The sequence below is a fragment of the Suricata suricatta genome, chromosome 7 (assembly GCF_006229205.1).
Source record: "Suricata suricatta isolate VVHF042 chromosome 7, meerkat_22Aug2017_6uvM2_HiC, whole genome shotgun sequence".
NCBI lineage: Eukaryota > Metazoa > Chordata > Mammalia > Carnivora > Herpestidae > Suricata > Suricata suricatta.
The window spans coordinates 105,943,492-105,957,200 of record NC_043706.1 but is presented as its reverse complement, the minus strand read 5'-3'; the positions used below and the strand labels follow the sequence as shown (position 1 = coordinate 105,957,200).

The following is a 13,709-nucleotide window of genomic DNA, read 5'->3' as shown; positions in this document are numbered from 1 at the left end:
TTTATAATATGTCATTAATTAGTAATTGATTTTCCATTTTATAATTCTTAACCAGGTAAGTGTCACTCCCTGGAAGAAGCACCATTTTCCTACAAATTCTATGTGACACCCTTTCGACCTCCACCACCACCACCAACAACAACAACAGCACAAGAAAAAACCCATTTAAGTCTAGAAAAGTAATTCAAAACACTGATTCCAAATCTTAGATATCAAAATACATATTGACTGATTGCCTTTCTAACAGATTTTTGGGAAACATGAAGATATTAAGAATCATCCCCAATTCACCAGGTTAAATGGAGTAATAAAGCAAATATTTACCTAATTAATTAATACATGCAGAAAAAAGAGAAACAGACAAGAAAGCTAAACAGCTAATAATTACAATCTAAAATGTGTTCTTTGTTCTCCTTCTCAAGATAAAAATCTCTGGTCGGCACCCACATTTTTGTTTAGACACAGTAAAGTTTGCACTCCATATTACAAATTCCTGTCTATGAAACAGCCCACATCTTTAAACTTTTCCTCTGTAATCCTTTGTCCAGTTATGGTTTTAGTGCTTGTGCTTAAGAACTATTTTAAAAACACATTTTTATTATTCTTTAGATAAGATATTTTGTCATTCTAACACATCAGAGAAATCAAACATGAAAGCCTGAGAAACTGGGTAATTTATAAATCTTTACCTGAAGGCCTTCAATAGCCAGCCGCAGCATGCTTGGTGTAAGTTTGGAGGCCTGTTTGAAGGTGAAGTTACTCCAGTCTATGATCAAAACAAATCCATTCACTTGAAGCTCAGGATCTTCAATCATGGCTTCTAAGGAAAGTAAGATGGCACGCAAAATATCCACCAGTGTGTACCTATCAGCAACAAAATGTACAGCATTAAACCCGACAACCGCTTTCACCAAAACTGTAGAAAGTGTTTAGCACATTGTAAATTTCCTTTAAGATACCTCAGGAGTCTTAAGGATATTTTATTTAAAAATCGTCTAAGAAGAAATTTATTTGTTGCACTCCAGGGACATAATAGAACTTAACATGTATTCTACCAAAACTAACTAAAATGCTTTTGAAAATATACTTTGTTTCATATTTTACAACCATTTCCTATACCTCCAGGTCTTCCTATGATTTTTTTACAATCTAATTTCTACTATCCTGAAAACTAGGCATGGTACATTTTTAAGCAGCTCAAGAACACTCTCAGTAATTCTAACACTTCATACCTTCATATTTCAAAAATTTAAAAATGAGATTTGAAGGAATTTCACCAATAAACAAGAACACTAGGGTTAAATGGCTATGGCTAAAAAAACAAATGTCAGCAGATTTTAATTACTTGTATTGAGTTTATATCATAAAGATGCAAGAAAAGAAAGAAGGTAATTGAGTCTTGATCTTTTTCTACCTTGCACTTAGCACCATGCCTGGCACATTGTAGGAACCCAATGAATGCTCTTTATGTTTCTGTAAAATGGGAGTAGACTAGAACACAAGAACACTAATTGTGGAGTAAAACACAGCCTAAGTGAAGGCTGCAGAAAGAAGAGAAAAACAAGCCAAATTTGAGGAGTATTTTAGAGGTGAACTTGTTAAAATTTGATACTTGACTGGATGCTGAGACTCAGGTGAAAAGAAGAGTAAAAGATGATACACACAAAGATTTTCTAGCTTCAGAGCCTGAGTAAATGGTAAAATCTTTAATCAAAATCAATAATGCAAGAAGAGGATATAGTTGGGGATAGCTGAAAGTGCAGAGTTGGGAATAAAACCTGTTGTATCTGAGAAATATGTAGTACACTCAGAAAGATACATCAAGTAAATATCTGAAAAAGTAGATCCTAAACTCAGGAGAAAGCTCAAGGGTGAAAATTCCAGAGTCAAAAACATACAGATCCTAAGTTCAAGTAGGTGAAAGGGTGATGTAATCAAAGCTGAGAAGAAAATGAGATAATTATTCAAGAAGGGAATCCCAGCATTTCAAGAGGACTCACTGAATCTAAGAAAATGTTAAGAATTCCAATTTTTTTAGCAGTCTGCCTTTTGAGTTTTTTCCCTTCATATATTCAGGTGGAGATGTCTAGGAAAAGCTAGAGAAAGAAATCTTGACCTCAGGAAACAAGTGAGATGGGGAGGGTTGCTGGATAGGTGAGTGGAAGTAATGGGATCACCAGGAAGACAGTATGAGATAGTAAGTACATATGAGGGAGTAGTTCTACTTTTACTTCTAAAAACATTTGGAGATGAATGGAGAAAGCATAGTAGTTCAGAAAGAACTTCAGGTGATTTTTCACTGCTTTGGGCCTCAAATCCTCATCTGTAAAGTCAGTAGTTTGGAATAGAATCCCTTTGGGATCCCAGCATTAATCAAGCATGCTGTCAAAAGACCTCAAGATGGAATCCCTTCCGAATTGTCCCTCATTAGCTGTGTGGTCCAAGACATGTCATTGATCTATAATCCTGAGGCTCAGTTCCCTAATATGAAAAAAAAATGGAAGTACCTATTATTAACTTACTATATCTCACTGGCAGGGGTGGGGTGGGGTGGAGTGAGGGGGGAGGGAGGGAAAGTCAAAGACATGATTGAAGTGAAAGCACTTCCATGTGCTAGCTGTACAGAAAGTGCTCACTAGATGTTGGTGGGAATACATACAGAGCATGCTTTTTATTGTAATGGTAACCATAGACATAGTGTACTAGGCAGGATATAATCAGAACTGAAGGCTGTTTACACTTAAAAATTATTGATGATCTTTAGATAGCTTACTATTCTTGTAAAAGGCGAGGATCAAGAACTTATTTTTAAATCTTTGGAAAGCATACAAGCTTTTTTATAGGCCTAAGGATACGGCATCCCAAAATACTTCCTGAATACATAAGATAATAAAACTTTGTATAGAGCTCTGTTACCTTTTGTCTTTAAATCTATGAAATATGTATGTCTGAATACCTTTATTTGTCACACCATGACTGGCCTATCTCCTTTTTAAATATAATGGCCTAACTCAGTGTTATGACAAAAAGTCTATAAACCTACACAGACTGGAAAGATGGAAGAAGGTTATATTTCTGGTTTAGACTAGAGCCCTGCTTAAAATATACATTCATTTTACTTCCTGAAACTCATAATAATATGGTAAAATATTTTTAATTAGAAAGGCCCAATTTAGAATCTATCTCCATTATGATCATTCTTATGTAACTATAGGATTACCAAATAGCATTAATACCAAAATAGCATTAAGTAACACTTGAATCTGAAATCAGCTTTGGAAGGATGATGTATTATTTGCAGTGAGAATAAACCAGTAAAGGCACCAGTAGAGGCAAAATTGAAGAGGCAATATGTTTCAAATAACACACTTTGAGTATGATTATCCAAAACTGAGGTCAAATCAGGAGAAAAACTTTTACCTATATTGTTATTCCAAAGGAAATAAAACAAGGCAACTCCTATTATCAGCAATGAAGAAAAGCAGGTTTGCAAAGTTTTCAAAAGTAAATTTCACCAAGTTTTTTAAAATTTAATAACATGGTTCAAAAAGAAAATCAAATGTTCTTTATCTAAATCACTATATGTCTTAACCAAAGAAAAGAAACATTAAAACATCTTAGCTAACTGTAGTCAAAGGGCAGGTCAAAACCACTCCTGACACTCCAGTCCTCTGTTGTCAAACATGTCACATTACTACCATTAGCAGCTCAGCAGGCTATTCATAAGCAGAACCTTATTACATGAGATATTGCCAAAGTCTGTAAAATACCTTCCAAAGAAATGAGGGATTTTATATCTTCAGGAATCCTACCTTCATCCTTTTCTTTGAAATTATGTTTAACTGTAGTACTCTACAAAGCCGAGGTATCTACAATATGTTCACATGTGAGGTTTACATCCCAACGGTAGGAGCTCCACCATTGCTCTTCTTCCCTCCGATGTTGGAAGAAAGCCATAAATAACAAACTAGCACATTAATGCAGCTCTTGACTCTGGATTGTGCTTTCCAAAACAGCATTAAGTAAAGCCTGAATCTGAAATCAATTTGGAGAGGATGATGCATAGCATGTAGTAAGAAGAAATAATAACACCAGAAAGGGATTTGACAACAGGGACACCGGGCTATATAGACCATTGCTCTTGAAAGACAGCAGAGCTGCTCTAATATATAAAAACTGCATGGAGAAGACTGACACCTGCATCTTCTATTTACTACCTGGACAATCAAGAGCAAGGAAGCGTGTTCTCCTGCCTTAGGCCATGCAAGGATTTGGGGGGCTGACTGACCCGTGCTCTCCTGGGTCATCCTCTATGACTTACAACCAGCACAAAGAGAAAACTAAACCACAAGCAGGTCATTACCTTTCTACTTCCCAACCTTTTCTTTCAGCCTGACAAGGAAAAACTGGCATCTTGGCATCACAATGAACAGCACAACAGCAAGCAATTTCCCTTTGTCACTAAATCAATCAGCCATTATTAAATTCTTCATTAAGGCTGCCCCCTCCCCTCAGTTTTCATTAAGCCACGTTTCTAATGTCTGAAGCACTTCCTATTAGAAAGGTGCTAAGGGGAAAGACAAAGGCGAAGAATTGCCTATATTAACGCCTCAGGGTGTCATCATTGTTAAAGCTGATGAACCTAGCTAAGTGTTTTATATTACTCAGTGGCAGTAATAATAATACCTCTATCTGTGTAATCATTTAAGATTTCCAAGGCAATTTCAAATGCATTAACTTAATCTCAAAACAAGCCCACCGTCTCTATGCTGGCTCTGTCCCTATTATTGTGGAGATGAGGACACAGGGTCTCGGGGAATTTGAGCAGTTTGCCCACAATCACCATGGGAGTCAAGGGAGGAGCCTAGAGGAGAAGCCGGATCTTTCAGTTCTCTCCACTTCCGATGGCACCTAGTACCTAGAACACAGTCTCATGAACAGTTGTTCTGCTTTTTCAGGTCTCGGCGGCATGCATGTCAGAAGACAGATTAGGAAGTCAGTACCAACATGGCACCCTGCCAGGTTCCAGGGCATGTTCCAGCCTGGCCTCAGCAGTGGGCTTTGGTGAAGGAAAGGCAAGAAGACATTCATAAGAGTCTGAATAGGAAGAGATGTCTACAAACCCTAGAGAAAATATGAACCCTGAAATATTCATCTGTCTGGCTTGTGTCACAGAGTGCAGATTAGCTGTCTGAGCCTTGCTTTAGTTTTGCTGCTGAGGGAATGTAGGTGAGTGAGAACAAGTGAATCACTGAAAATGAAACATCTATAGGAATAATGTCTTTCTTTGGAGGAAAAAAGTTTAAAAAATGAGCACCTACTGCCACCATAATAAAATAAAGTAAAACAAAACAAAATAGAATTGTGCTGGAAAAAAATGCAAATGTCATTCTACTCTGCAGGGTAGAATACTGGAAGCAAATGTCTGCTAAGTCTTTGTCTTTAGAAGATTTATTCTAGCAACTTAACTTTCTAATTGTCTCTTCTGATGTTCAATCAAGATTTTGTAAATGACAGATGGAATTTTCTCCCTAGATTTATGATTTTCCCTAGACTTACACTGATAGCTGTTTATACACATGTGAAAAAAGTTTGACCAATTCACCTACTTGTTGTCTGATCATAGGTGAAATACTTAACTGCCCAGTGCCTCAGTTTCCACATCTGCAAAATGTGGATATGAATAATACTGACCTTGTAGGATTGTGATAAAGATTTACTATGTTAATATTTGAAAAGAACTTAGAAGAGTGCCTGGGACATCCCACATGCTATAAAAGTGTTTTAAATCAATACATAAATGAAGGAATTAATTAAAGCATTTAAATGAAACAATAAAAGGTTGAATTCGGTCAAAAGAGAAGGCGATGTTCGCTCTGCACAACACTGAGTATTCCACAGCTGCCACTTGGCGCTGAGCTTCAAGTGTGGGCAAACGGCACCCTCATTAAGCACTGACCATCTCTATAATAGTTATTTAGTGTTTCAAGTTTTTTCCTCCCAGAGATGCTATGTCTCTTAATGGTACAAAGAATGTGTCACATGTCTTTATTTGCCCCTATCACTTACTAAATTTCTCTGTATGTAACAAATGCTCAACTCAGGTGTACTTCATTATTTATTTATTTTAAAATGTTTATTTATTTTTGAGACAGAGAGAGAGAATGTCAGAGCATGAGCAGGGGAGGGACAGAGAGAGAAAGTGACAGAGGAGGATCTGAAGTTGAAGTGGGCCTCCATCTCATGAACCATGAGATCAGGACCTGAGCCAAAGTCAGATAGATGCTCAACTGCCTGAGTCACTTTTCATTTTTAATGATTTGAATGGAGTACTATTTGCTCAGTTTTTTGATGTTATAAGGACCTGACATACAGAGGCACCCTTTCCTTCATGTCAGTAGGGCTGTTGATTATGTTAATAAAATATATGTACTTGTCCTCAGCCATGTAGAAGAGCTCAGCCTTTCTAAGAATGGAAGAAATGTATTCATTGACTAAGGATAACAGTAATTTACTAACTACACACTTATGTTTTAAAATACCTTTAAACATTCCTTTAGAGGCATCCTGTCAGTGCAGTGTAGTAAACCTCAAATCCTTGGCTTCTCTTCAACTTTGTTTAAAGTTGGATATCTAAAATATGATAATAGCCTGGTTCAAGTCAGACCCAATCAACATCCCACTTTAAGGTTGGCACTCTTGGTCTTTGCTGTTATTTCAAGATTATTTCACTAATTACTGTATAATTGCCCCAGTTTCTAGAGACCGTCCTATTTTTTTTTCCAGAGATTCATTCTGATATTCCACTAACATTTCTCAGGACAATTTTTTTTTTCTTTCCCACTTTCCATGGTATGAACCAAGGGCATAGTCTGGAATAAGCTGCAGTTTCCAGAATCTTTGTAAAAATAGCCTGAGGACAGAATTTCTGCTGAAACAGAAGTGGCATGGAATCCACACATGCTTTTCCAGTTTTGACTGAACCCCCAAATCTACCCATAACATAGCACAATGATGCCTCCAGGGTTTGAAAGGTAAGGATTCCTGGCCTTGATACAATATATAACACTGTAAAACAAAAAGTTGAAGCATAAATAAATAGTCTTTAATAAACTGAGTTTTCAAAAATCAGGCTTCAAGATTAAGCCTATTTTCTTTCACTTGGTTTTTTTTCTTTTAAGATTACTGAGTATGAGTGTTTGTCCCTAATTATCTAGTTAATTGTGCTTGACTATTCCAAGTAATTTTTATTTCATTTTGTTTTATTTTATTTATAGTACACTTCCATGTGGGATTAAAACAAATCAGTAAAATCTACGGCTATCTTAAAATTTTAACCTATTATCAACCTAACCTTTCAATTTGGAAACTGACCACATTCTTTTAATAAATGGGAGCAGAATTATAATTCAATCTGAATTTGCAAACATTATCATTTTCTTTTTTGTAAAAATGTCACACAATAGGAACAAACAAACTGACAATGATGTGTTTTTTAGGCAAATTCCAATATCAGTGAGAGAATCATAGCATGATGTTTGACCCGCTGGTCTTCTATCCCGTCCAGAGCTTCAATACTGTAAGTGATAATCAATGTTTATCATGACAAGCCAAACACAGTGCAAGATGGTCAGTGCTTCTGAATTGCCACTATATTGAGAATAATTTTAGGTTAGCTGTATTTAATTGTTTTCTAATGGTTATTAACCAGATTCTAGATAAATGCTTGCTCGCTGTACTAAAGTATAGAGAATTACTTTTAATTCTAATGAGGTAAAATAAACTTGCATGCTAACTGACAACCTACAGGCCAACTAACTATCAGAATACATGTCATCAGTATGCTTCAGGTGACATAATGTATCATGAATATTTGCAAGAATTATGGCCCAGTGAATTTCAACTTCTCAGATATCTGCTCTCATGCTCTAAGGTCTAAATTGTGATCTACTTTCATTCCAAACTTCCTTTTCTTAAAGTAGTATGATCCTTTCTAGCTTCATGTTACATTATCCCCATGCTTTGTTGTTGCAATCAAATAGACACTTTGAAAGTATCTGCTGAGTCCTAAGCAGGACACTATCATTCAGAAAAGAAATACAGCATGTGATATGTGGAAGACCACTGCATCATAGTGATGTAGTGTAACAGTTCAATTGCTTTTAATTTTGTGAAATTCACTTTTGTTTTCAGAAATTATGTTAGACAAACTGAAAGAAATTAGATAAGATTGTATGAATCTTTACCAAGGTAGATCCTACTCAATAAATGCAATAAATCATTTGAGCCTGTTCTATCCTTTTGAGAAAAACCACAAACCACATTGAAAGTCATTTTGACATTTCAGTATTTTAATTATTTTTATAGACATTAGAAGGTGGTAATGTTGTAAACATTATTTTACCTTAGTCATCCTGAAGATTCTATGTCTCTTATAAAAACTTTGGAAATGGTCCAATTCTTCGCAATAACCTGAAACTGACCTGCACTACATTGCCGTGGAAATAGACACTATTTTATTTATAGGCTCCAGCTCCCTCACATTTACTGTTGCTAGTCTCCTGAGGAGCACAGAAAACTGTCCTACAAATTTAACATAGAAGACAGTATATATCAGATAACTTCCTACTTAAAATTCTTTCTTTTTAATGCATAACTCACTTCAACTCAAATACCGATTTGCATTAACTCCAGTTCACATATTATTATAAAAATAATAATAACACAAGATTTCATCTTTTTGTTTTACAGATCAGTTATTTCAGAGAGCTTTACAAAATTTTTCAAAATTCATTTTTAAAAAATCTTGCTTTTCCCTTAGGGAGATTGGAAATAACTTGTTTTCCAAATAAAGGAGATACTTTCTTCTACTTCATTTCTGGAATTTCCCTGTGTATCTTGGACATTCCCCCTTATTGTTTCTTTAAAACAATGCTATTTCATTTTCTTTAAAACAATGCTACTTTTAAAAAGGTTGTTGAAAGCCAGGCAATTCACTGAACAAACACAAGGAAGGTGGTCAGAATTACGATCAAATGTGCGGTCCTCACAAGAGACCCAGGTTGTTTGCTCTGGCAGGATGAGAGCAGGGTCCGACTCACAGACCAGGCAAGGCGTGGGAACCAAGAGAACTTGGCAGGTGGCATACCACGTAACAGAACAGCAGTAAGGTAAACGTCGAGGGTGGGTGGCACAGACCTCTGTAGAGGTCAAGTCAGATAAAAAACTGAGGCTGCAAGAGTGTGGGAAGGAAAAGGATTCAGACCAAAGATAGGAGAAGGGCTGGTGAGACACGGATACTGCCAGAAAGGCACTTCCAGAAACTGTCCTAAGGGCTTCAGGGCAGTTCTTAGACACATCTCAATGATAAAAGTTTACAGAGAATGTCAACAGGATAGAACTAATTATCCACTAGTCCTTGTTATTGGGTATATGTAGATCTGAGATAGGGGGCAGGGAGGAAGAAGGAGGGAATGATTTTTTTTTTTAAAGAATATAAGAGGAATTTTAGACAAGCTCTGAATAACTCATATACCTTCTGTCTTTGACATACTATAACTTCTTGATTATACCTGTTTATTTCCAACCATAGAAACAGAATTCACAAATTTTAGTCTACGGTCCTGATAGAGTATCTTTTATAGGAAATAGCTTCTCATTTTAATTTCACATATGTGTGATATTAATGTTTAAGATTTTGTATAGATTTGATGAAAATAATTTTATATACCAAATAATAAATCATCCTCTATTGTAGATTTCTAAGGAGATAGTAACCTATCCTTTCTATGAAAAAATGAGATAGAAACCCAAAACATATTCTTTAAATCTGGAATATTCAGCTTCTCATATATAGGAGAACTATAAGTGACTTTCATCCTAATTAAATTTATAAGTCAGTGTGAATATTAGTTCACTTATAAAAATAAGTGACTAAAGGTCTGGTGTATATGCATGTTTTACTGAATACATTCTGCCTCTCTAATGACATCTTTAACAGCCAGACTTTGAGATATATTAAAATATAAAATTTCCTCAGCTCCCATTTTACTGTAGCTCACAATAAACAAAATGCCACTCTAACTGACATATGGATTACGTTCTTTCTTGAATAGTTTTTTTTTCTCAATTTTGATATATACAAATAATTGGTTTGCATAGCCCTATAATATCCATCTCAGATGGGAAACAAAAACTTAATGAGAAATTGTGGTCAAAGAGTGGCATTTCATGGTCCTTTAAACTTTGCTGATAAAAAGTAGAAAGAGATCTTTATAAATAAACAAAGTAAGAAACAGAACTCTTTTTCCCCTCAATAACTCTATAAGTTTCTTAGCTTTATGACTCTTCAGGGAGTAATCTGTCGTTACATTTATCTGAAAGAAATCAGGGTAGTTCTCAACTTAGAATTACAGGCAATAGGTGACTATATAAAGAGTAAAAAACCAGTTAGGGGCATCTGGGTGTCTCAGTTGGTTAAGAGTGGCTCACTCAGTTAAGCATCTGACGTTAGCTCAGGTCACGATCTCATTTGTGAGTTCAAGCCCTCTATCTGGTTCTCTGCTATCAGCACAGAGCCCACTTTGAATCCTCTGTGTCCCTCACTCTCTGATCCTTCCCTGCTCTCGCTTTCTCTCTCTCTCAAAAATAAATAAAAATAGTTTAAAAAAATTTTAAATGTAAAAACCTATTAAAAATATTAGGTCACATTCTAAGGTTCCAGTACTCTGAGAAGCCTATCTAGACAGGCGTGAGAGCAATGAACTTTCTCGGTGACTGTAAAAGTCTTTTACAATTGTTCCAGAGATGTTTTCAACTAACCAGATGCATCAAAAGTCACCATTCACAGAACTAAAAATACACCAATGTTATAACAACCAGCTTCTTATGATTCATAGTTCTGGTAACATTTTTAAGTCCCTTGAAATATATTTAGCTTTGAACTTAATCGAAACTACCTTACACAAGAGCCTTTCATAATTTTTATTTTTTTTAGTCTGAAAAAATAATTTCAACTGAACAAGTAGAAAAGTCCCTCACTGCATCCTTCTATTATAATGTAGACGAAATTCCCCTCCATTAAAAAGCAACAGAGCTCAGAAAGTCTACCACCTGACATATCCGAGTATTTTCTACGCCCTTACAAAAGCTGAGAAATCACATCAGACAGGAAACACATTCTTTAGATTAGTGGCAGGTGTAGAACACACATAGCAGTCAGCCTTTATTTTCAGTGTCAACAGGCATGCTCAGTGACAGAGGATACAACTCTTCCTTTTCATTGAAGTGACACACGTCGTATTATTCCTCCATCTACACATCACCAAGCAGGAAAGTTCCCAAGCCACAAAACTACTTGATCTTGGTTGAACACCGGGCTATTCTTTAAAAATAAAACTTCAGTACTAAGAAGAGAGATGATGGTGATGATGATGATGGTGGTGGTGGTGGTGGTCAGGACAGTGATGATGATGATGAATCTAGTTTAAGATTTTCTTTAGGAGCAAAGAGGAAATGTGGTCTCCGCTCTCAGACTCATTTTTCCACAAAACAGTAAACTTATTCAAGAGGTGAAAAATTTAGCAGCTGTATTTAGAAAGTGAATGATTCAGATTGCAGCACATAACACAGTTCCGGAAAGCACTTAGAGCTGCAGTAGAAACTAAGGGCTCATGAAGCAAGAGTTTCAAGGTAACATGAAAGGTTAAAGTAAAAGGTAAAAATAAAAGCCTTTCTTCCACTTCCCAGGATGCCCCCCAAAACCTCATCTTGTAGTTCCAGTTTCTCTTCCCCTCATCCCCTGCCCCCGAGCCAAATACACAAAAACACCAAAGATGTTGACACTACTCAGGGTAAAATCTGGAAAATGGGAGAGTAAAAAGAATCCCTAGTACAAGTTTGAATTTAGGATTTACCTGCTCTGATCCCAGTTGGCTGCAAAAAGGACTAGAATCTTCCGGCCATAGTGGTCCAGATTGGCCAGGCCCCCAGGGAAGCCATCTTTCAGTGCCTGCTTGATTCCAGGGTCAGTGGCCTTGAAGCTTTTGAACATGTCCAGGTTCTGCTGCCGGTACTCAAAGTACTGGGCCAGGAGGCGGAAGGCCTCAAAGTGATGAAACTTCCTGGCCCGCAAGAAGCGTAAGATGAAGGCATCATCAGTGCGAAGAAAGCCAATGTCCGGCCTGGTGATGACCATATCCCTCACCTCCTGGATGTCCTGGTGCAGGGTGTCTGGGTTCTCGTTCAGCTCCAGGCGGGCTTTCTCCAGGGTCTCAGGAGACAGACCGGCTTGTAAATGAGTCATGGTCCTGCTTGTTCCTGAACCTTCCCTTCCTCCTGCTGACTGTCCCACAACAGACCTGGCCCTTGCCACCACCACGCGCCAGATCTCGCTGCTGCCTGCTTCCTCTTCTGTACAGGAAATTATTTGTTTTGAGGTCCAGACCAGTACCCTGTTGCTCCCGCTTCTCGGCAGCTTTTTTGTGGGAGTATGAACTTCTTTTCCCACCCCCTAAAAACAACACCTCACTTTGGTTCCCTCTTCCCTTTCCTTTAAAGAGCTGTGGACCTCTGGTGGGCCCAACACTCCTTGTCCTTCCGCAACCCTAGCAAAACACCCCTAAGCCCACACAGCACGGCTGGCACTGATCTTGGTACTGTCCTCGTATCTTCCAAGATGTAACAAAAACAACCCCCACGCACATCTCAGCCCCAGCTCTGTGATGCTTCTGCCGTCCCTACTGAAGGATGCGCCTGCCAGGGATAACGATGGGAATTCTGATTAATAATAAGGTGGCTCTTCAGCGCTGAGCTCCAGGGCGGGGAGAGAGCGTCTTTGCCAGAAAGAAAAAGAGGGGGGGGGGGGGGAAGAAAGGAGCTTATTTTTCCTTATGCGTATTTAAAGATGTTATTTTTAAAAGACATTTGTAGGATTTTGTTTAAAATGATTATGATCCAATTAGGTGGAGACTGCAGATAGCGCACCTTCCCTCCACCCTTCCTAAATACACCGTGATCTCAGAAGGCACCAGAAGGGGTTTTGGTGGCGTTGGCACCAGCGTGAGCGCCCCCCAGCCCCACCCGCAACTTCTGCCTTCCTCTAGCCCTTTATTTCGACTGAATTTTCCCGGGGGAGGGGGGGTGTAGAGGGAGGAGGGGGATCTTTCCCAGAACAGACATTTCAAATGCGAGGTTGGGGGCGGGGGGTGGGGGAGAAGAAGGTAGAGAAGAGGAGTGGAGAATAAAATTAAAATGTCTCTGCCTTTCCTACAAAACCCCGGAGCACGAGAGGAGAGCGGCGGGCTCCTACCAGCAAACCCGGAGGCGGGGACGCTAAGCAATGCGGCACTCCCTGGCATCCATCAGCCCCGGCTTCGGCGGTGGCGGCGGAGACAGCAGCCTCGACTCCCCTCCGTGGGATGGAGCGAGCAGGGAAGAAGGGCGGCAGCTGGGACCCGGGCCGAAGACGCACTGGGGAGCAGCCGTGCCCACATCGTCCGCCAGCAGCCGGCTGCCTCTCCCAGCGAGGGGCGGGGGGGGTGCGGAGCTAGGGCCACCGGCGTCCCAGGTCCTCGCCCGGCCCTGCCATTCGCGTCCCCGGGAGAGGAGAAGGGAGGAAGCGGGGTTCGAACGCCTGGATGGAGAAGGCCACGCCGGCTGCCGCCGCCTTTGTGCACCGGAGCCTCCCGGCGGCGGGCGCGGCGGGGCGG

General features: G+C 38.9%; 1 protein-coding gene across 1 annotated transcript in view; it reads right to left on the bottom strand.

The window, feature by feature from the left end:
• CLVS2 (clavesin 2) overlaps nt 1–13,587 on the bottom strand; it is a 72,849-nt gene extending 59,262 nt beyond the window's left edge. The window contains exons 1-3 of the mRNA XM_029945362.1: nt 13,310–13,587; nt 11,916–12,833; nt 690–864 (exon numbers count right to left, since the gene is read on the bottom strand). Coding sequence (XP_029801222.1) covers nt 690–864; nt 11,916–12,304 — 564 coding nt within the window. The 5' untranslated portion in view covers nt 12,305–12,833; nt 13,310–13,587. The remainder of the gene's footprint in view (nt 1–689; nt 865–11,915; nt 12,834–13,309) is intronic.
• Nucleotides 13,588–13,709: the final 122 nt, after the last annotated feature.